This window comes from Carassius gibelio, chromosome B4, assembly GCF_023724105.1.
Source record: "Carassius gibelio isolate Cgi1373 ecotype wild population from Czech Republic chromosome B4, carGib1.2-hapl.c, whole genome shotgun sequence".
Classification (NCBI taxonomy): Eukaryota; Metazoa; Chordata; class Actinopteri; order Cypriniformes; family Cyprinidae; genus Carassius; species Carassius gibelio.
This window is the reverse complement of record NC_068399.1, coordinates 8,950,472-8,973,753: the sequence shown is the minus strand read 5'-3', so window position 1 is coordinate 8,973,753 and position 23,282 is coordinate 8,950,472. Positions and strand designations below refer to the sequence as shown.

At 38.9% G+C, this 23,282-nt stretch overlaps 1 protein-coding gene and 1 long non-coding RNA gene across 3 annotated transcripts; one reads left to right on the top strand and one right to left on the bottom strand.

The window, feature by feature from the left end:
* Positions 1-12,072: 12,072 nt before the first annotated feature.
* Positions 12,073-13,473, top strand: LOC127956334 (uncharacterized). The gene is made up of 2 exons (XM_052554171.1): positions 12,073-12,962; positions 13,082-13,473. The coding sequence occupies exons 1-2, from the start codon at positions 12,509-12,511 to the stop codon at positions 13,471-13,473; spliced, it is 846 nt and encodes a 281-aa protein (XP_052410131.1). The 5' UTR covers positions 12,073-12,508.
* An 8,426-nt stretch (positions 13,474-21,899) lies between these two features.
* Positions 21,900-23,245, bottom strand: LOC127956421 (uncharacterized). Of its 2 annotated transcripts, none has more exons than XR_008153559.1 (3): positions 22,934-23,245; positions 22,505-22,767; positions 21,900-22,276 (listed from the first exon to the last, which is right to left on the bottom strand). It is a non-coding gene; the product is annotated as an uncharacterized LOC127956421 (long non-coding RNA). The 2 variants fall into 2 exon arrangements; XR_008153558.1 differs by having other exon boundaries at positions 22,505-22,601; positions 22,934-23,235.
* Positions 23,246-23,282: the final 37 nt, after the last annotated feature.

Below are 23,282 nucleotides of genomic sequence, written 5' to 3'. Positions count from 1 at the left end.
ATCCGAGCATCTACCCAAAGGGCCAGGTCGATTAGGCCATTGAGCATTGGGGGCAGCACGAGGAGGTAGATCTCCTTCTGAACGCGGTCGGCCAGCCCATTCAGGAATCGATCCCACTGCGCCACCTCGTTCCACTGGCACGCGGCCACTAGGGTGCGGAACTGAATGGAATAGTCCGCCACTGATGATTTTCCTTGTTTCTGGTCCGAGAGCTGGTGGGAGGCCTCCCTGCCGGCCGGGCTTGATCGAAGACCTGTTTCATCTCATTGGAGAGGGCGTGGAATGAAGCGCAACACGGATGTTGATTCTCCCACACCGCCATGCCCCATAAGGCGGCTCTGCCAGATAGTAGAGTAAGTGCAAATGCAACCTTGGACTCCTCTGTCGCGAAGGTGCGGGGCTGTAATGCAAAATGCATGGAACATTTGTTAAGGAATGTCTTGCAAAAGTTTGGCTCTCTGGAATAACTTTCTGGCATCTGAAGTCGCGGCTCTGGCCGGCGGTGCGGCGGGCGCAGTGGGAGAGGTGAGTTGGTGAATCTGCTGGGTGAGCTCGGAGACCTGTGTCACCAGCGCTTGGATCGCGTGTCCGGTGTTCACGATGCTCTCCTGCTGCTGATCCATGCGGTTCTCACAATTCTCACAGATTTCTGCTCGTTCTTAATCAAAATACAGATAAAGTTGCACAGTAAAGATTACATTCATATGAACGCATTAGTGAGAACAATTGCGTAATTCTACCAAGCGGCAACCTCCCGCTCTCTCTCTAGTGAAGCCAACACGGAAGTAACTTAAACTGTAATTAAACTGTAATTCATAGACTGGATGCTAGAGGCTGGCTGCTTTACTGCAGAAAAAACACGTTTACAGCCTGGTAAAAAAAAAAAAAAAAGATTGATATCATATATGCAGGTTACCTGTCCTTATATAGCTAATTTTGCCCTGATTTTTTAATAACTCATCTGTTTAAATGATATTCAGCCTTAAAGTTCTGCATAATTTAGGGCGTGGCCACTTGAGTGACAGGTGGATTGTCATTGCTGTCACCACCGTCGAGCTAGTTGGGCATGGTTTCAGCAACTAGCTCCTGCCTCTTTGCCCATTTTCGAAATGCAGCTCTAAGGTCAAGTAATAATAATAGAAAGATACAATTACGATCACAGTATTTGTAACTCTAGTGAGAACAGTCACAGTACTACAATATGGTAAATCCTGAATAAAAATTCTTGTTTGGGGCTTGAGAGTAAAGTTAAGAGAGGAAATTCAATTCAAGTTTATTATGACACACTGAGACAACAACTGGATAATGGTTTGTAATGGGCTTTCTGTTGTAGTAATGGAATTTTATTAGATACATTGTATCACCACATATACATGGATTTATTCACTTCTGCTTTGCCTGATTTGTAGATGAGATTACTCAAAAGGGCTTTGATGCCAGAGTAAAGGACCTGTTGCTTGAACGTGGTGCAGAAGGAACATCAGGTATTCTGTTTTTTATCTTTACAGATTGGCAAGACTTATATTGTCACAAAACTTATAATATATATATATATATATATATATATATATATATATATATATATATATATATATATATATATATATATATATATAAAGAAAATCACTTTTTTAAAAATGATCAATTGATAAATCTTTGGTGATTGCTTTGAATAAAAGACCAAGATGATAAATGCACATTTTTCTATAATCTGGTAAAAAAATAAAAAATAAAAACGTAATTATAAAAGATTTGTTTTGTTTGCTTCGTTGCCAGTTCTTTCATTACAAAATGATTGTTTAATGGAAATTGTATTTCTGTATTACAGATGCAGCACCAGTTTTTACAAAGGCTAAACAATTAATTAAACCAAAAGTGAAGAAATGCCAGTTTCCCCTCCGTCAAAAAGGAAAACCCCCTTTAAAGGTTAGCAATAAAGTTGGGTCAATTAATAAGTCGGCTTGAAAGAAACAACTCACTGAACTACTGCTCAGATATTTTATTATTATTAGTTAGCTTTCTCAAGCCAGATCTATCTATCGTCTGTCTGTCCGTCCATCCAAAATTACAGTACAATAGCTTTCATAACTCCTAAACTAAAACTTTGTACTACTTAAAAGTATATCCAAATTAACTTTGATTTGTATTTAACACTGAAAATGTAACATGCTTTAACAACACTTGGACCTAATTATTGTTTTTCTTGTTTCAAAATAAAAGTGGCTCCCATGGAGTGGAAACCAAGAACTGCAAAAAAAAAAAAAAAACAGTAAGATATCAAAAAATCACCTTTGAACAGGCCCCGCCACGGATAATTGTCACAGGCACTGAGGGCTATGATGAGCTCCTAAAACTTGGCCAGGAGACATTTTGGTCAGACGGAAAAAGAGGGGAGTGTGTTTTACTCTCTGCCAATCAGATGGGACGAGGTGGACAAAGGAACAGTTCCATCAGGAATTTGAATCCGTGGGAGATGTCTGGAAGCCAACATTTTACATTGGACGTAGAGAAATGGGTATTGTAATGTTGAAATTACTCGACCAGTTCTCAAAAAAGGCTGTACTGACAGACTGTGGCCTTGCCAACATCAGAGACACGGTTGTACTACGACAAGGAAGCAGACTTACTGGAGGAGGAATTGGGCCAATGGGTGGAACCTTTCTTTATTTGGCCCCAAAGCGTCTGATTGAATTTGAACAGGCTTCCAGAATGTCTGACATCTGGTCTTTGGGAGCAACATACCTGGAAATTTTCACGAAATCAGTGCCATGGACAGTCAAAAACCAAAGAGAGCTGTGCAGTCTAATGTCCAAAAAGGTGCCAGCACATGCTTTACAACATCTGAGCGACAAGTACCAGTTTATTGGTACAATGTTACACTATGATGCAGCATCGAGACCCGAAGCTTCTTCTGTGGTGCTGTCCCTAAAAACAGTGGAGGGGCCAGATTCAAAAAGCCTTCATGGTTACGAATGGTAAATGTTACAGATTATAACTTGGACAGTAACATTTATTGTCATTTTCAGTTTGTAGTACAAATACCAATGTTGGTAAAATGTTTACACAGCCATTCTCTCTTTGTCTAACACTGATGGTATGTTTCATTATTTGTTTCAATGTATGTTGGAATACATTGGAATGCGAATGCCTCTTGTTTGAAGGACTGTGGTGAATTTCTCCACCAACATGAGGTAAGCCACCAAAGACCCGTCTGGTGATGATGGGAAGTTTGTATTTTGCAGAACAACAACCTATAATAAATACAAGTGATATTTTCAATAATAATAATGTCTACTGATAAGGTAAACTCTCACCTATCACATTCATTGTAAGATATTAAATATACTTGCCAATGTGTTCCTGAATGGCATCAAAGAAGTACCTTGCAATGAAGGATTGCTGTCGGTTTGAGGTGCCAGCCTTTAAGCCAAAATAATTTTCCTTGAAAATCTAGGCATTTAAAGTATGTTAACAGAAATATAAGTTAGATTACATTTCAGAGACTAAAATTACAAAGCAATAAACGTAATTAAATGTACAGGTTGTATATCAATACCAAGATGTACCCAGATTCCAAAGAATTTCAATTTGTCATTTCCTACAACAAATTATAAAATATGCATCACAATAAATATATATTATTTAATCAAAATATCAGTTTACTCTTTACTTAGTTTTTGATATCTATGACTTTCTTCAGCATCTGTAACACTAATGTTTATTTATATTCAATTGATAATTAACAATATTTACCATCAATTTGCCAAAAGAGTAATTTGGTCCACAGCTGAAGTTGTTCCTCCGTTCAATTCTTTTTTTCCAGGACATCTTCTAAGAAGACCACTGGCATCAAGTTCTCTCATTAATATATCTCATTAATAATTAATCTTGACCACATCTTTAAAATAGGGTTAATATAGATAATATATATATACCTGTAGCAAGGCTGGATTCCTTTGACATCACAAACCCGTGTGTGCATTGTACGGATTCCTTGCCAAGGTGACCAGTGCATAAGCTCATTCTAAATAAATATTATTTTGGAATATTACCACAATAAATATTTAACTCCCCACACACCCTCCAATAGCAGAGTTGGACAGCCTGACTTAATTAGATGCATCAGAATCAACAAATCGAAGCATTTGAGTATACATGGAATTTACAGCCAGTGTCCAGTTGAAACTCAATTAGATTTATGGGTAGTCGTGGCCATGGACTTGTAGCCTGAAGATCGCGAGTTTGAACCTCAGCACCAGCAGAAAGTGTAGGTTGGGGCAATGAATGACCTCTTTCTTCCACCCACATTACCCACAACAGAGGTCCCCTTGAGCAAGACACTGAACCCACAACTGCTTCCTGGGTGCCGCATCAAAAAGTGGCTGCCCACTTCTTAGGATGTGTGTTCATTACTCACTCTTGTGTGTGTGCACTTGGATGGGTTAAATGGCAGAGCACAAATACTGAGTATGGGACACCACACTTAGCCAAAAAAAAGTTTTTCATTTGTATAAGGATATATTGTATATTTAACATCAGTGAAGCAGTACATTGGTTAAACTTAATGGTAACACTCTCTATGAAGCCCGTATTTAAAACATATTATAAAAGTATTCTTATAACATTATAATGATTGCATAATATTTTATAAAAAAAACGTTATAATATGTTGTATCATCTCATGAGTAACCATGACAACTGTAGTAATGCATTATAATATTTACTTATTTGTGGTTATAGCATTTAAGATTATGATTTATTTGACTTTCTCAGACCACATTGCTAAAACTGTCCGATCCTGCAGATTTGCTTTATTCAACATCAAGAAGATCAAGCCCTTTCTTTTGGAACATGCTGCACAACTCCTTGTTCAAGCTCTTGTTCTGTCCAGGCTGGACTATTGCAATGCCCTCTTGGCAGGTCTTCCAGCCAATTCTATCAAACCCTTACAATTAATTCAGAATGCGGCACCAAGATTAATTTTTAATGAGCCAAAAAGAATACACATCAAACCTCTGTTTATCAATTTGCACTGGCTTCCAACAGCTGCTCACATAAAATTCAAGGTATTGATGTTTGTTTACAAAACTACCACTGGCTCTGCACCCATTTACCTAAATTCGTTACTTCAGACTCATGTGCCCTCTAGAAGCTTGCGTTCTGCAAGTGAACGTCGCTTGATTGTGCCATCCCAAAGAAGCACAAAGTCACTTTTACGGACTTTTAAATGAAATGTTCCCTCCAGGTGGAATGAACTCCCCAACTCAATCCGAGCAGCTGAGTCCTTAGCCATCTTAAAGAATCGGCTTAAAACACATCTCTTCCATCTTTATTTGACCCTCGAACTTTAACACTCACTATTCTAATTCTATTCATAAAAAATCTAACAACCTTTCTAATCTTTTTGTATTCTATTTTCTTTTCATTTATTATGCAATTGTATATGTATGTGTGTGTGTGTGTGTGTGTGTGTGTGTGTGTGTAAAGACCTCTAACTAGCTTGCTCTATTCTTTATTTTTTTATTCTATCTGTTTTCTTTTTATTTATTATATTATTTAAAATCCCATGCTACGTGTACAGTGTTACCCTAACTGAGACTTGTTATAGCACTTATATACCATTGCTCTTTTTGTTGTTTTTGATTGCATCCACTGTACTCATCTGTAAGTCGCTTTGGATAAAAGCGTCTGCTAAATGAATAAATGTAATGTAAATGTAAATGATTTATAATGAACATAATGCATCCACTTAACTTACAAGGGATTGTTTATATCCCATAGTTATAATATATTATAAGTCTCATATCTTGCCATTGTTAACTTGATAACAAAATACCAACATTCAAACAGTAGCTTTAGCAAACAGAACATGATAGTATTACAAGCAAAACATATAACAATACATTTATAATATAAGCCATCTTAAATGCAGGATACTTATCTCTGTATTCATGCTTGATTTACTGTAACAAACAAATATATATTAAGTCATAAGACAGAAACATTGTTTTTACAAAATCATTTAATTCAACAACTACTGTTAGACTTTGCCTTTCGTCTGATGCCTCTCTATCCGAGTCCGTTTCATCTGATGCCTTTCTATCTGAGTCCGTTTCGTCTGATGCCTAATTGTATGAGGCCTGACATCTGGAGTCGTTTTTCCTGAGACCTGAAGATTTTCAGTCCGAGGCTCGATGCCGTTTTGTCCAATGACTAAAGCCATTTAGTCTGAGGCATGACGCCTTTTAATTTTATGGCTGAGGTCTGAGGATGTCCTAAAATGTACACCTGTACATTAGATATATGGTGATATATATTGGCAAAGAAGGATGGTGAGATAAAAATTCAAAACAAAGCTACACAGAGCATCAGTCGCAATTTACTTAACAGCTAGACAGAAAAGAACCAGAAATCAGGAAATGAAATATCAGGAGACACACAACTCTCAAACATACATTCGAGCCTGTCCTCCAACAAAAAACGAGCATATAGGTCATCTGTGCAAGCATTTATTATGACCTATATTTACGTTTTACAGTTAAGCGCCCTCTAGCAGGCGTATAAATAATGACAGTATCGCATTGCGTCTGTTGTCATGAATTGACGTATAAGGTCATTAACAATCAAAACGCACATTTATTTAAATGCAATGTGTGGCCGTTTTACACAGATCTTACAGTATTTCCTAAATTTTTTACTAGGTGGCTTATTCGTTCGAATGACCACACCTAACCCCACCCCTAAACCTAACCCTCACAGAAATCATGCTAAATTATGATTTATTGAGCATATACATTGCCGTGCACGTCCGTTCCCTGGGATCGAACCCACGATAGCATGATTACATATCAAGGTATAACACAATAATCTACTAACTGAGCTACACGAAACGCAAACCAGAGTGCAAATAAAAGAGTACAAAACATTAATATGAAAACGACCTTTTGCCAATAGGGGCACAATTGTAGTCTACGCTCTGATGGGTCGTATTTCAGGGATTTGGACAAACGACCTATACAAGCGTATTGGTTGGAGGACAGGTTGATACATTCACATGTTTTGCCAATATTTTATTTTTTTTAGACCAGTTATTCTAATAATTAACTAATATGACCTTTTGCATGTTGATATAAAGTTCAGATTCAATTATACAATAACTCACTGCATATGGACAGTGGACAGAGACTTGTATCTTTTTTATCAGTGGCATGCTGCCATTGTACCCACACACACAGAGGTCAAACTTGCGCGTGACCTGCTGGGAGTGAAATTGAGCTGGTTGTGGAAGGCAGGTAGAGGAGATGAGACATACTAATTACTGATGTACAGTAACTTTAGCCTGGAAAGTGTTTAGATAGAAGCCGACAACACAAATGACCTTGCATGAGCCAGTGCTCACAAATGAAGCTGTACACATGAGACTTTATGCTCTAGTTATGTATTAGGGTATACTACTATTACCCTCAAATTGGCTCACTGACTTGTAATATATAGTGAAACAAATCAAACAATCAATCAATCAATATTACAGTTGTCCCTATTTATTTTTAGCTTTTATCTGATGTTCAGTGTCTTACTGAGAAAACAGTGTAACAAATGTAACTAATTTAGACGATTGTCAACAACATTTTTAGCAAATAGCAATGACATTTAAGGATACTATGCGGTTTTAAGAGGCTTCTGAAGCAGTCGGTTACTGGCAAAACTAACTAAATATTTACAATATATACAGTGTTTTGTATACAGTATTCATCAAAATACATTTCCACCACAGTTGCAATTATGAAATCTATCATAAGCTAACTGGCTCATGCTTACCGATCAAACCTTGACCCTTTGCTATCATTTTGAAAATGTGTACAGCTGTGCACAATATACAGTATGTAGGCCTACAATATACTGAAAAAGCAAAAGCTGCATGTTTTGAACATTGGCAGACAACACTCTCAAACTGCATGGGTAATGTTGGACAATTACAAATAGTGCTAAAAACTGCTCTTCTCTGCCTCAGACCTGACCTATATTAAGAGCACATTACATAATGAGTGAGTGTAGATGGAGAGAGCTAAAACTGTTTGGCCTCAAGTGCCTACAGATGCTTCACACACACACTGACAGAGGAAGGCTCTGACATGTTATGGTGATTCAATACAGTACATGAAAGGAAGTTTAATAGAATAAAAGAGGATTTTAAATTTAAAGTCACTTAATTTACAGACAGTAAGGTTGAGATGAAGGTGATGGTCATTCATCCAGCTAGAAATGACACCCAGACAGATTGCAATGCGAGCAGCTACTGTCGGATCATCTGGTTGGAATGAGAAGTAGAGTTGAGAGTCATCAGCATAGCAATGATAGGAAAAGCCATGCTTATGAATGACAGATCCTAATGACATCATGTAGATGGAGAAGAGAAGTGATCCAAGCACTGAGCCTTGAGGAACCCCAGTAGCAAGAAGTTATGACTTTGAAACCTCACCCCTCGAGACACTCTGAAGGATCTACCTGAGAGGTAGGACTTAAACCACAGGAGTGCGGTTCCAGAGATGGCCATCTTTCTGAGGTTGGGGAGGAGAATCTGGTGGTTACCTGTGTCAAAAGCAGCAGACAGATTCAGCAACACAAGTACTGAGGATTTGGAAGCTGCTCTTGCCAGTCATAAGGCTTCGGTAACCAAGAGCAGGGCAGTCTCAGTTGAGTGGCCACTTTTGAAGCCAGATTGGTTGGTGATTGTATGTGTGTATAGGAGAAGGGTCTAAATGTTAAAATTATTGGTGAGCGCTGCTGGCAAAAAGCTGCCAGACATCACTGCTGTCAGACAGGAGCAGAGCAAGAAGCACAATATCACATGGGGTGAAGGTTGAGTATGTTTTTGAGATGGGAACTGTGACAGTGTATGGCAGAATGAAAATTCAGAACTGATTTGACAATGACTTAAAAAAAAAAAATTCAACTGCTTATAGATCCAAGAATTGCACACAAAATGCAAACTGTAGCCTACATATCACAAACACATCTCAACATTTGCAAACACATATGCCATAATATTAATTCCTGTTGGATTTTGCTGTATTACATAGAGAACTGTGTGTTGTGTTTTGAAAAAAAAAAGTGTTTTATGAAATTTTATTAGTGTATGGTTCTGCAGATTTGGTGTGTGGTTCTACTGTTTGAGTGTCAGGTTTCAGAAATTGTGAGACAAATAAAGGTTTTGTGTTTAAGCAGTTAAAAAAAAAAAACAACAACAACTGTTATCTCAATTCCAAAATACCAGTTGTGGTAGTAAATGGCATACAGAATGGTATAGATTGGTTGGGACTAAGCCGTCCCAACAAAACCTGCCATTAAACATCCTAATATAGGTTTTTAGCAAAACGTAAATTGTAGAACAGAATAGTTCATGCAGCTCATAAAGTGAAAATCTGGCAATCAAATGTTGTAAATAATAAACATTTTAAATATATTTTTTAAGCTAACTAAGTAATATTACTGAGATAAAGCTGATTTAGCAAACGTATTTAAACTTTGCATTGGTTGATCACAGTGGGTCATAACAACGGCAAGTTTGCACAAGCTCAGGTAAAATGCAGATTAGCTTTTCTGCTACATATTAGCATCTTACCACAGCTTAGAATCCTCCAGAGACAGAGACAACCGCAGGCTGCCATAAACATTATGAGTCACAGTGTTCCCTTTTCTCTCCTGCCATCATCTTTCATCTCCTGTGCTCTCCCTGTTCCTTACAATTTTTCCTCTTGTACTGTAAAGTGTAACGCACTGGTGGTCACCAGGTTTTAGTCAAATGTAAAGGTTTAGTTGATGAAAAAAAAAAAAAATTGATACCAGTGTTGTTCCAAACCTTTATGACTTCTGCACAACACAAAATATATGAAGAAAAGTCTCCATTCAACAAAAATAATTGTTACACTGTTCCCGTTATCTTTAGTTTATGTAAATCTTTGTTCAATTTTGTCCCAGACCTTAGTTTTCATTTACTTTCAGTGTACTGTACAAACAGAAAGAATCTTCAAAACATAATAAAGAAAATAAAAAAATAACATCAAACAGATTTTGGGTGACATGAGGATGAGTAAATTTCATTTTTGGGTGAACTATCCCTTTATGATTGCATGACTGATATAACCCTTGTTTACTCTAAAATAACTGAGACTGCATGATCCTGTCAGACCATGAGGCCTTGTAGCTGGAAGTGTAAAGACCCATCATATGAGCAAATGCTGAGATTAGCTATGCATGACACTTCTTTTATCATCACCTCATTAATGACATATATCCCAGCTAAAGACAGAACGGAGAAGCACGACAACATGACTTGCAAAAATAGCACCACAAAGTCAAGAAAAAACATTCTTCATTAGCTTTTTTTTACACTGCTGTGGAAACATGAAGAAATTTGTGTGAACTATTTCTTTAAGATCTCATCTGAATAACAGTTCAGATATTTCTCTCATGTTCTTGTTTAGTCTAAACAAAATGACAGGCTCATATTGCAGACATGCTACATGCAGAATGGACCAGTATAGCTCACTGTGGGTGACTTACATAGGCACTTACATAAGAGACTTAATAAGTGGAAAATAATGACTAATATAGCAACAAAAATCTAGAACTTACTAGATGCAAAATGTCAACGCTTTGTCATCTGATTTTTTTTGAGGCATTCCCACAAAGTATTCGCAACAAAATGTACAGCTTTAAGTCAGCTTTCTGGATCATTAGTTTGTTTATCCTGGAGCAACATCCCTATCAAGAATTAGTCATAGAGGATCAGTTAATGAATGGCGCTGCACATGGCTGCTTCAGTGCTTGGCTCTCCAGTGTTTGTACTGTTTTTGTTCGTTTTTTCTGTTTTTTTTGTTGTTTAACAAACACAATCAGTTTCACCAGGGATGAACTGCTGAACATTCGGCAGAACACACCACAAGATCTTTTACCGGATCAGTTATTCATACGTTATACTGAATGTTGTTTTCGGCGAAGCAGCAGCGCTGATCAAATGCTACAGGACGCACAGACGGGGAAAGCGAGTCGGCGTGCTCGTCAGACTCAGAAAGCGCCAATTTCGAACGCCATTTCTTAGCATCCATCTGGCAAATGGCCGCTCTCTACCCAACAAAATGGACGAAGTCCTTTTGCTCTCTCGGACAAACAAGGATTTCTCAAACTTTGCTGCTCTGTGTTTCATGGAAATCTGGCTGAATGATGCCATTCCAGACAGCGCACTCCATCTGCCGGACTTTCAGCTGTTTAAAGCGGATCACGACGCAGAATCAATAGGGAAATCACGCGGTGACGGGACATGCTTTTACATCAATGAAAGGTGGTGTAAAAATGTAATTGTTTTAAAGAAGATATGCTGTTCAGATCTAGAAGTGCTCTTTGTTAAATGCAAGCCGTTCTATCTGCCGCGGGAGTTTCACTCGTTCATTCTGGTGAGTGTTTACAACCCTCTGCAAGCGCACGTGAGCCTGGCTTTACAGAAACTCGCTGATCAGATCACAGAAAGAGAACAACAACACCCGGACTGTGTTTTAATCATTCTTGGGGACTTTAATGAAGCCAATCTCTCCTGTGAACTGACAAAATAAAGACAGCATGTCACATGTCCCACCAGAGAAATTCATATACTAAATCACTATTACACCGCAAAAAAGGATGCATATCATTCTGTTCCACGAGCAGCTTTGGGGATCTCTGATCACTGAAGTGCCTTCCTGCTTCAAACGCTCCACCATAATCCCCCTTCCAAAGAAACCCAAGATAACAGGACTTGACGACCACAGACCTGTGGCTCTAACGTCTGTTGTCATGAAGTCATTTGAAAAACTGGTTCTGGCTTATCTGAAGGACATCACTGGACCCTTACTGGACCCCCTGCAGTTTGCTTACTGAGCAAACAGGTCCGTTGATGATGCAATCAACATTGGATTGCACTTCATCCTGCAACATCTGGACAAAACAGGCACTTATGTGAGGATCCTATTTGTGGACTATAATTCGCTTTCAACACCTTCATCCCAACAGCCCTCCAGACCAAACTGACCCAGCTCTCTGTCCCTAGCTCTATCTGTCAGTGGATCACTAGCTTTTTGACAGATAGGCAACAGTCAGTGGGACTTGGGAAATTCTTGGCCAACAGCTGCTCCACCAAAGCCCCTTTCACACTGCACGTCGGACTCGCAATATTCCCGTAACATTGCCTGGTCGCCTTCTGTGTGAAAGCAACCACGTCCCGGAATTGATTAACGAATTTAACCCGGGTCGGGGACCTAGTAACATTGCGGTAATCGATCCGGAACAAGCGCTGTGTGAACAAAAGCCAAAACTAATGCCGCAACGGATGTGACGTAGTGATGACGTAGTTATCGTGCGACTCCTTGAGCTTGTTTTTTCAATAATACAACCCTGCAGTGCCAGAAGAGCTAGTCGGTGTTCTAAACGCAGAGAGTGTTCGTATACAAAATAAACTAAAATTAAACAAGCAGAAATGTGCGCAAACTGGACATATGTCGAGACCACGGAGCTCCTTACTATCCGCACTGAAGCGGAGATCATTCGCCAGCTCAGTGGAACGGTACGTGATGCGGTCGTTTATGAGCAAATAAAAATAAAAATGCAACAGCATGGTTTCTCGAGAGAGAAAGCGCAAGTCATCAGTAAGCTGAAGGCTTTGAAAAAAAAAATTCACCAAGTGCGGGATCACAACGGGAGGAGCGGCAGTGGAAGACTAGACTGGCCTTACTTCGATTTAAGCTACAGCGTATGGGGACCAAGCCACTCGGCTAACCCAGTAGCGTTACTGGGCAGTATGGCGGCGTCTCCGTGTAGGAATGATGAACAAGAGACAACAGTAGAGGTAGCCGCTTCTTCTTGCACCGTTGTGTCCACAGTTGCGTCCAGCTCGGAGACCGTCGAGGCAATTTCCAGGGAAAGTAATTCAGGTGAGTTACATAACTATGCTATTATGTAACTTGCTGGACTGTTTGTTCTTTGTTCTTTGTCTGCCATGTATCATATGCTACCTTCATGGTTACTAAACAACATTGTTTTGTCTTTTTAGAATCACCTCAACCCCCCCCTGCGAAAAAAGCCAGAAAGCGCCAGTCCAGAACTGATTTGATCATGAAAGAGGTGAAGGACCTCTTTTTGGATATGGACCGAGACTTTGAGGAGAGGGAACATGTCCGTTTGGCAGAGCAGAGGGAATATGAAAACCAGTTGAGGAGGGAGGCAAGTCAGGCAAGGGAGGAAGAGCTGGCTAAACAGATGACAATGCTGCGTGAGCTACAAGACACCCAAAATCGTTTTTTGGGTGAAATTCTTAGCCGTATGCCAGCTCCAGCACCCACGCCCTATTATGTGCCCGCTCGTCAAGCCCGTTTTCAGCAGAGCACATCAGAGAATACAGACAATCACTTATTCAACCCATTGCCATCATTGCAGCTTGAGTAGGACTACTTCAAAACTTGTTATTGTATAACAATTATTGAATATTTCATAGTACTGGATTAGTAGCATTTATATAAATGTAATATATATATATATATATATATATATATATATATATATATATATATATATAGCACAAATTATATAATATTTATATTTGTGCATAATTATCTAATGGCACTCTATTGCTTGCCAGGTTCAGGTTTTTTTTTGTTTGAACACTTTGTAGTGTTTTTTTTTTTCATTTTTAATATTGTGTTACACTTTTTTTCTAATTGCATTGTGTTTTTTTACATTGTTTTTTTTTTGTCATATTGTGTACTTGAAATGGTTACATTTGATTTAAACAGGCACAACACACTTTATATTCCATCCAAAATAAATTATTTTTTATTGAGAATTGTTGACATGTTTTATTTGTTTTTCATGCGTAATTTCACAGCTTTTGGTACAGATGGATGTGCATGTAACAGTGTAAACAAGTTAGAAGAGCGTTTTCATAGCCTCCCGAATTGCTTGAGCATTACGGCCTCCCACTCCCTGGAAAACATATTGCGCTTGCTCTTGCAAAACATCTGTGATGTTCCAGTCAGGCAGAAATGTTTCTTTGTGCATCTCACAAATATTGTGCAGAACACAAGAAACGGCAACAACATCAGACATCAGTGCGGTGTTGACATCGTTGCGCTTCAGTAAGCACCGCCAACGCCCTTTGAGTCGTCCGAAGGTGTTCTCGACAACCATTCGTGCTGAGCTCAGTCGGTAGTTGTACAGCCGTTGTTGAGGGGTCAGCGCTTGGTGATTTGTGAAACCCTTCATAAGCCATTTCTTGAGCGGGTATGTAGCATCACCAATTAAATGGACAGGAACCTCAACTCCATTCACAATCCTTGAGTTCTGTTTAAAAGTATATATATATATATATATATATATATATATATATATATATATATATATACAAACACACATATATATACACATACATACATATATATAATAGTAGCAAATTAAATAGTGATTACCTCACGTGGAAACAGGTAGCCACCATTTTCTTCTGCCATTTGGAAAATGGGAGAGTTGGACGACACGAGCGTCATACAGTATGTGCGGCCAGGCCAGCCTACATACACATCTGTGAAGCTAGTTCGGGAGACATGGAGTTAATATCTGTTCACGTGAAAATATAAAATTGGTAAAGCTTAAAAACAGCTTATGGACTAGATTCTTACCAGAAGTTGTGGTCGACAACAGCTTGAAGTACAATTGAATGCCATCCTTTACGATTGTAGTAAGCTGCAGCATCTTCCTGGGGAGCAATAATAGGGATGTGGCTACCGTCTATTGCACCAGCACATAATGGATACCCACGTTCAGCGAATCCATTTATAGTGTTTTGAAGAGCTTCTCCTCTGGGCAAAAGTTTTCTCTTCAATGTCGCGGTCACTTCATGAACCAGAGTACAAACAGTCGACAGCCCCACACCAAAAAGACAACTGATTGTGCGGTATTCGCCAGGGGTAGCATACCACCACAAAACAATAGCCAATCTACGTGGTTCAAGTGGCTTTCTCCAGTTTGTAGACTTTCGTTTTAGACTTCGCTCAACAAATTGCAGAACAAACTCAAACGTGGTGCGTGACATGCGAAAGTGCTGACGCCACTGATCGGCGGTGAAGTTTTCTAGGACATTAGTCCAAAATACAGCACCTTGAGGTCTTCGTAGCATCCACATTCTTCTATCAGAAACACCCAGTTGCATGAGCCGTGTACACAGAGTGGTAGCTTTTAGCATCCGATGGCGCCTCTGTGCTCTAAGTCTCGCTGCTTCACATTGTTTCCTACTCTCAGCAAGCGTTGCTTCCAGCGTACGTGTTATCTCATTAACTCTCCGAGAAAGAAGTCAATATCGAAAAACATGAAGTAATTTGAGAATTTAGCATAAACAACAATGCCGCTAGTTGCTGGTCAACAGCCATCTTTACAAAGCAATGAGAACACTTCCGTTTTGCGTTTCCTTATTCTTTGGCACCAATCTTTTTCGACTCGTACATTATACGTCACATCTGGATGTCACGTGTCAACTCGACCCGGGACCGTTATGGGTTGTGTGTGAAAGCGCACATATTACCGTATTTCGCTGGCAGTGTGAATGGACCAAATCTAGCGGCCTGGGAACAAATGCCGGGTCGCATTATCCTTGTATTTGACAGAATCGCAGTGTGAAAGGTGCTCAACACTGGTGCCCCTCAGGGATGTGTTCTCTCCCCACTGTTCTTCTCACTGTACACCAACGACTGCACCTCTAAAGACCCCTCTGTCAAGGTCCTGAAATTTGCAGACAACACTATAGGCATTGGCCTCATCCAGGACGGTGACGAGTCTGCTTACAGACAAGAGGTTAAAGAGCTGGCTGTCTGGTGCAGTCTTAACAACCTGAAGCTGAACACGCTCAAAACAGTGGAGATGATCGTGGACTTCACAAAACCCCCCTGCTCTCCCTCCACTCACCATTATAGATAGCACTGTGGCTGCAGTGGAGTCATTCAGGTTCCTGGGCACCACCATCTCTCAGGACCTGAAGTGGGACAATCACATTGACTCAATTGTTAAAAAGGCCCAACAAAGGTTGTACTTCCTTCACCAGCTTAGGAAGTTTAACCTGCCACAGGAGCTGCTGAAACAGTTCTACTCAGCCGTCATTGAGTCTGTACTGTGTACTTCTATAACTGTCTGGTTTGGCTCAGAAACTAAATCAGACATCAGAAGACTACAGAGAACTGTTCGGACTGCTGAAAGGATTATTGGTGCTCCCCTGCCCACCCTTCAAGAACTGTATACATCCAGAATGAAGAAAAGGGCTCAGAAAATCACTCTGGATCCCTCACATTCAAGTTACCCCATCTTTGAACTTTTGCCATCTGGCCGGTGCTTCAGAGCCGCAAATACCAGGACAGCCAGGCACATGAACAGGACAGACAAAGGAGAGTGGGTGGGGGTTTGGGCTGGGCACAAGGTAGGTGCAAAGGGCAGGCAGAAGACCAGGGTGGATGAATCGGAGGAAGGAGCAGAGTCCCAAGGCAGTCAACAAAAGACCAAGGCAGAGATGAAAGGATGATGGAACCCGGCGGAGCTGGTGGACTGACGGGCCACAGTGGAGAGGAGGCAGCTAGGAGCCATGGTGGAGCCGCTGTGTCAAAGGAACGAGGCGGAGGTGGAGACCAGGGATCTTCCAGCTATGATGCCAAAGGAGTCATGATATTTTTATGATTTTAAAAATATATTAAGTATAATAATATTTAATACATTTATAATAATAAAATATAATTTAATATAATTTTCACGTTTTATTATTATATATGTATGTGTATATATACACACACATTCTGGTAAATATGTCCTTATTTTGAGGATGTCCACTGAAACTATCATGATAGCAGTCTCCATAAAAAAAAAAAGAAAAGAAAAAAAAAGGATTTGTGCTTTTTTGTTCATGGTGTTTACTGTCTTGAATGTCTTTCCGCCTTAATATTAATCTAATCATACTGTTGATCAATTTCATTATTTTGTTCAATGCATTTTAATTATTGCACCTTTTATGCAATAATAAGTTTGGTGTTACTTCAAAAATCAACAAAAATAATTGTTACATTGATTTACACTATGGCACAGTTTTCTGCACATAAATAAAATGGATGTGATATTATTTATATGTGATTTAAGCTCTACATTCGAGATTTTCAGAACAGCAATGATTCAGAATCAGAATTAGCTTCATTTGCCAAGTGTGTGCAGACATACAAGGCATTTGTAATGGTTTATAAGATGCTCCTGGTACATACATACATACATATCTGACATTCTTACCTTTCTTAAGCACACACACATGGACTGACTGACTCTGTACTGATTATTAGCTCTGGTTACGTTGGTGAAGACTGCATCTTCATTTTGAGCTTTCACTGAATGTACATTAATGTTTAGTTGTCTTTGTCATTATTATGCATTTCCGTAGATCTTTGTTGGCAAAGGGTTATTGGTGTGATTATGCTGAATCAGAGATTTTAATCTTCAAATCACATGCCCTGCATTTGTAGGTGTTTATTCATGTGCAATGATGCCATCTTGTGCCGAAGCTGATATATAAAAGTAATGAACAAGAGCAATGGAAAGTAGCTTGTTCATTTCATGTGTGCTCATATACACAGTAAAAATAATGGTCAAATAACTGGCAGTGATGGGTGTCAAATGTAAGAAAATATTCTAATTTAAATAAAGTGCAAAAAAACTTGTATGGAAATTTTCATTGAACACTTAAACAGAAAAAATAAATAAATATATAATAATGACTAAACAGTTATTGTCTGTAACATGCATCATCAGAAACACTTTAAATTCTAACAAAACTTTAAACATTCTAATTCTCAGTCTCATTCAGATATTTCTGATCTTTAGCTAGTAATGCATTTATGCAAAACATTTTTGACAGGATCATTCAGATATACACGCAGATCAAGAATGAGCAAATTAATCAATGTCAAATGATCAGCTAACGTAGCTTAATCTTTTAATGACATCCGAATCGGGCTTCTACATCATCAGCAATATTCTTGTGTTTGTTGCTTTAAAAGAATGTGCTTTAGAAACACAAAGTTATAGCAGTCAGAGAAAGGTGAATGCTTAAGAAATCAAGAGTCAAGGGCCAAACTAAAGCAAACACTGATCTATCACGGTGACATCACACTTGACTACTTTCATTAAAACATTAACATCTTAACCTCTGTAATTCTCAACAAGAAAACAAACTGGTTAGTAATAAGTGAAGATGCTGAAAGATCTTTTTAATTGTTCTGTTGCTGCAAGTAATTTGACCTTTGATCTTTTTTCTATCTTTCTTTTCTCTTTTTTTTTTTTTTTTTTTTTGGACAAAATAGGTGAAGACATAATTATTATATTGGTCGTAATTATCGACCAATCAGTACATTAGTTCTCATGTTGCCAGGCAGAACTGCTTGCAAAGCTGATTTAATAAATTCCATTTTGAATTCACAGCACAACACAACACAGCAACAACAAAGTTTACAATACATATTTTGTAGGAAAATAAATAAATGTAGGTTTGGATTTATGGGCCCAAAACGCACATTCTTAAATAATGTTTAGTTAAAATCACTTAATTATTCAGGTAGAGACAATTAGGCTTACAGTGTTTCAAGTACATTTAAGTGACCCTCAGTTACCGAGTAGATATTCCCTCTACTGGTCAGTAGGTGTCGCTCATTATGTGTGTATTTTCTAGTCCTGTTATGAATGTGTTTGATTCATACTGTTCACAGTTACAATCCCATTCATCTCAAAGACATTTTCATGGATTGTTCATACAGCCCTGTAAGTGTGACTATGATGAGCTGAGAAGACAGCAGACAAAGAAAAAGGTTAATTCATTTTTTTAAGAGTTGTTAATTCATTACAGCATTACACAGCTACTTCTGAACGACACAGTTTCTTTTTTTTTTCTCATAGAAAGATGAAGTTAAGCTACAAAATGATGTAGTTCATTTTACAATTTTTCTTCTATGACATGAATAATGTATTTTTAACACTAATTTGGCGACTGAGAACCTTTAATCCACTCCACAACAACACTGCACTACATCATCAGCAGAATGAATGACAAATACAGCATGTAATGTGCACTTTGTCTTTCCATCTGTTTGTTTACAGCGCTCCGGAGTGTCATTTCTGGATATGGAACACAAGTATGGCCAAATGGAGCGTCAGAAGATGGGCTAGATGTTTCATGCCTCTCCCACGCTGCACATGTGAACTGTTACCAACATTTAAATAATGTTTGAGGACTAAGCTAAACTGATGCTAGCATAAAACCTACTGCTATATTTTTTATATGAAATGGTCTTTGCATCTGAAATCCCAGAAATTCCTTAATTTAGGTGTCTGTTCTCTCTTAATATTGGTGCTTATTGGAATTGTTTGTTCTGGGACATTGTGCTGTCTCATTCTCAGTCTCTGTAAACTTAAGAGAGTCCTTAGAGCAGGGCATCCTCTTGAGTTCTGTCCTGAACTCTCTGTGGGACGACTTTAGGGCTCTCGCATCAGCTTTTACCTCAGTCTCAGAGGGGACTGACATCTGTCACCAACCACAGCCCATATTTATCATCATACACAAATGGTACAATATATTATTTGTGACACACATAGTAAAAGTCATATGAAGAGTTTCTGCAATTGCAAAAAAGCATTCAATTTTTCAGTGATGATGAAAACCTAAATCGAAACATCATTAAACCAAGATTTGCTGTTTAATTTAAGTGAATACATTAGATCTATGCCTAGTTCCAGATAGATTATCTAAAAATAAAGCTCAATATTGCATGTGGTTCTGCTTTTCAAGACCTTTTTTTGTTTTAAGAAGGTTTTGATCGTTTTCAGTGAGGTCACTTGAAATATCGGTCAATCTTCAGGTCAGAATCCATCCAGCATGACACAGTATTTGCTCATCATTTAGTTGGCTGCATGTGCAATGAGGGCATCTCTGCAAATCCCCGTAGATTGCAAAGCAATGATCAGACAGTGTTATCTGCAGAAAACACACACTCTTTCAGATGTTCAGGAAGAGAAAGGCGGGAAAGGACATCAGTGTGCAGGAATGCTCTGGCTATGATTTCCTCCTGTCGCTCCTCTTAATTCCTAATCTGAGGGGAAAGCTGTCTATCTAGGGGATTTGTAAAGCTGTCAATTAAAATCCCTTGACACAACCCTCCCCCTCTCTTTCTCTTTTTTCCCCTCTTTTCTGCGTTTCTTCTCTTCACTGGGGCAACGTAGTCTTTACAGTTAACGTTAGATGGTGTCCGCACACCCACTTTACTTCTGTAATGTGTCTTGTTTCTGAGGGAAACAGGAACAGTGGAATGTTCTATTTATCTGGAATTGACTGAATGGTTCATTTGATCAAATAGCCTGTACAACCGAAAGTGTACGTGTTGGAAAAGATTATGATTTTTTTTTTAATTCTTTATAACATGCATTGGTGAATCATTCATAATAGGACCAGGAATTCTAAAGTCAAATATTTTTTCACCAAATATAGTAACTTTCTCCATTTATGAAACACCTTTAACTGCTAAATTATACAAGACTGAATAATGTCACTAATAATAACATCACACATCACTTTTTTCAATCCAGTCAGATCCTGATGGATACTGAGTCCTGCATGTTGTCATTATTTATTTTTACTTGGAAATACTGTATAATGGGTAAAAAACAAAAAACAAAAAAAATACTACTTATTTTAATTTATCGACTATTATTCTGTTTTTTTTTCTTCTATAATTTAAAATTATATTTGAACACAAATAACATAAATCCACCACAAATAATAAGAGCTTAATTTATTATTTATTGCTGAACATAATGCATTTTTATTTAACAGCATAATAACAAACTCTACAGTAACAAATCTCATTATTTAAGTGGTTTGAAATTTTTCACTTCAGAACTGCAACATGTATTTATTTTTTCACACCAAAATAAAATTAAATTCTGGTTAGGTCTTTGTCCACACTTGGAATAAAATGTATGAAAATCAGCATTGGAAATATCTGTATTTCAAAGTCATTAGCTCATCACCAAAATAGGTGAAATATATATATATATATATATATATATATATATATATATATATATATATATATATATATATATAATTATTATTATTATCAAATTTTTTTTTTTTTTTTTTTTTTTTGAGGTGGAGAATTTGGATAAAAGATTGGCTGTGCCACTTTATTTCCTGCTATAAAAGGTGCAGCAGACAGACTCTAGTCTTGTTTAGAGCAGGATAAAGACATTTCCCTTCCCCTGACATGATGAAGGGATGACTCAACCGTCTGTGATGCACAGAAGGGTTTAACCCCTTCATGAGCGGCAGGGACAGGCAGGATGCCCAGCGATGACACCAGCTGCCGACTGACTTTCCAAAAGAGAACTCCTATTATTGATGCTTTATGTAATGCTCACATGAGACATACCATAAAGCCCCTCGGCATCAAACCGGAACAGATCAGAATGACAACATAAAATAATCAAAGGTCATAAATCAACTTATTATATAAATAATATACTTTGTATATAAACAATGAATAATAATAATAGTAATAATAATAATAATAATAATATTCGTCATATATTTACAAAATATAAAAAATAAATTCAAGTTTATTTGTATAGCGCGTTTTACAATACAAATCATTACAAAGCAACTTTATGGAAAATTACATTTCTACAATATTTAGTGACAGCTTATAAGTGTCACTTTGTGTGCATATGACAGGATTTTTTTAGAAAAATTAATACAAGACGTAGTCAGTCAGACGATGAACATTACTGTCACAGGTCGGGGGGGCCGAGCCAGACTGCACCCACCCCTGAAACCCAAGATCACCTCGGAGAGCGGACCAGAAGAACCAGACGGACGAGAGTATAAAAAATGAACAAGGTTTTATTTGATTAAAAGCAATTTAAAAGTTCAGTGTTCCTTCCGTGTCTCCCGACCAGAACGGAGCCAGACCTCGGACGCCGGGAAGGCGTGGAGTCGTCGGCAGTTCGTGCCTGTACGGGGCCAGCAAGAGCCAGGGTAGTCTGTCACCCGTCCCGGAGTGAGGGGGGGTATCCGGGTAAGTAGAGCTCGTGGATGTTTCGGTCGAGACCGGGAAAAGGAATAATTCTCGTGTCCACCTCCTTCTACAGGGACATCACATGCAGCATTCGGCCCAGAGAATCCTGTGATCTGCACAGCGGGGTAAGTAATCAACAATAAGTATGTGTCCTTGAATAAGTAATGGGGCTTACGACTGGGAGATGCTTCGGTTAAGACCGGGAAAGGAATAATTTGTGTGTCCACCTCTTTCTACAGGGGCATCACATGCTGCATTCGGCCCAGAGAATCCTGTGATCTGCACAGCGGGGGAAGTAATCAACAGTAAGTATGTGTTCTTGAATAAGTAATGGGGCTTACGGCTGGGAGATGCTTCGGTTAAGACCGGGAAAGGAATAATTCGTGTGTCCACCTCTTTCTACAGGGACATCACATACAGCATTCGGCCCAGAGGATCCTGCGATCTGCACAGCAGAGTAAGTAATCAACAGCAAGTATGTGTTCTCGCATAAGTAATGGGGCTTACGGCTGGGAGATGCTTCGGTTAAGACCGGGAAAGGAATAATTCTTGTGTCCACCTCTTTTCATAGGGACATCACATGCGGCGTTCGGCCCAGAGGATCCTGCGATCTGCACGGCAGAGTAAGTAATCAACAGTAAGTATGTGTTCTTGAATAAGTAGTGGGGCTTACGGCTGGGAGATGCTTCGGTTGTGACCGGGAAAGGAATAATTCTCGTGTCCACCTCCTTTCATAGGGACATCACATGCGGCGTTCGGCCCAGAGGAACCTGCGATCTACACAGCGGGGTAAGTAATCAACAGCATGTATGTGTTCTTGAATAAGAAATGGGGCTTACGGCTGGGGGATACTTCAGTTGAGTGCCTGGGTGTGGATTACGGTGACGGTGGTGGGCTCTCGGGGTGGTGAGCGTCCGGCATTAACTCTATATATCTTCCCCACACTCTGTAACTTCACTTCAAACGATTTATTGTGCAAACACACCACTTCAGACACGGCACACCCACTCTTAGTGCAAATAGAGCCAGCACTCACCCAACGATGGCTCCATCCACTTCACAACGTTATCACTCCCAGCCCAGATGTATACAATTGATCGAAGTCCCAGATCAGGTCTA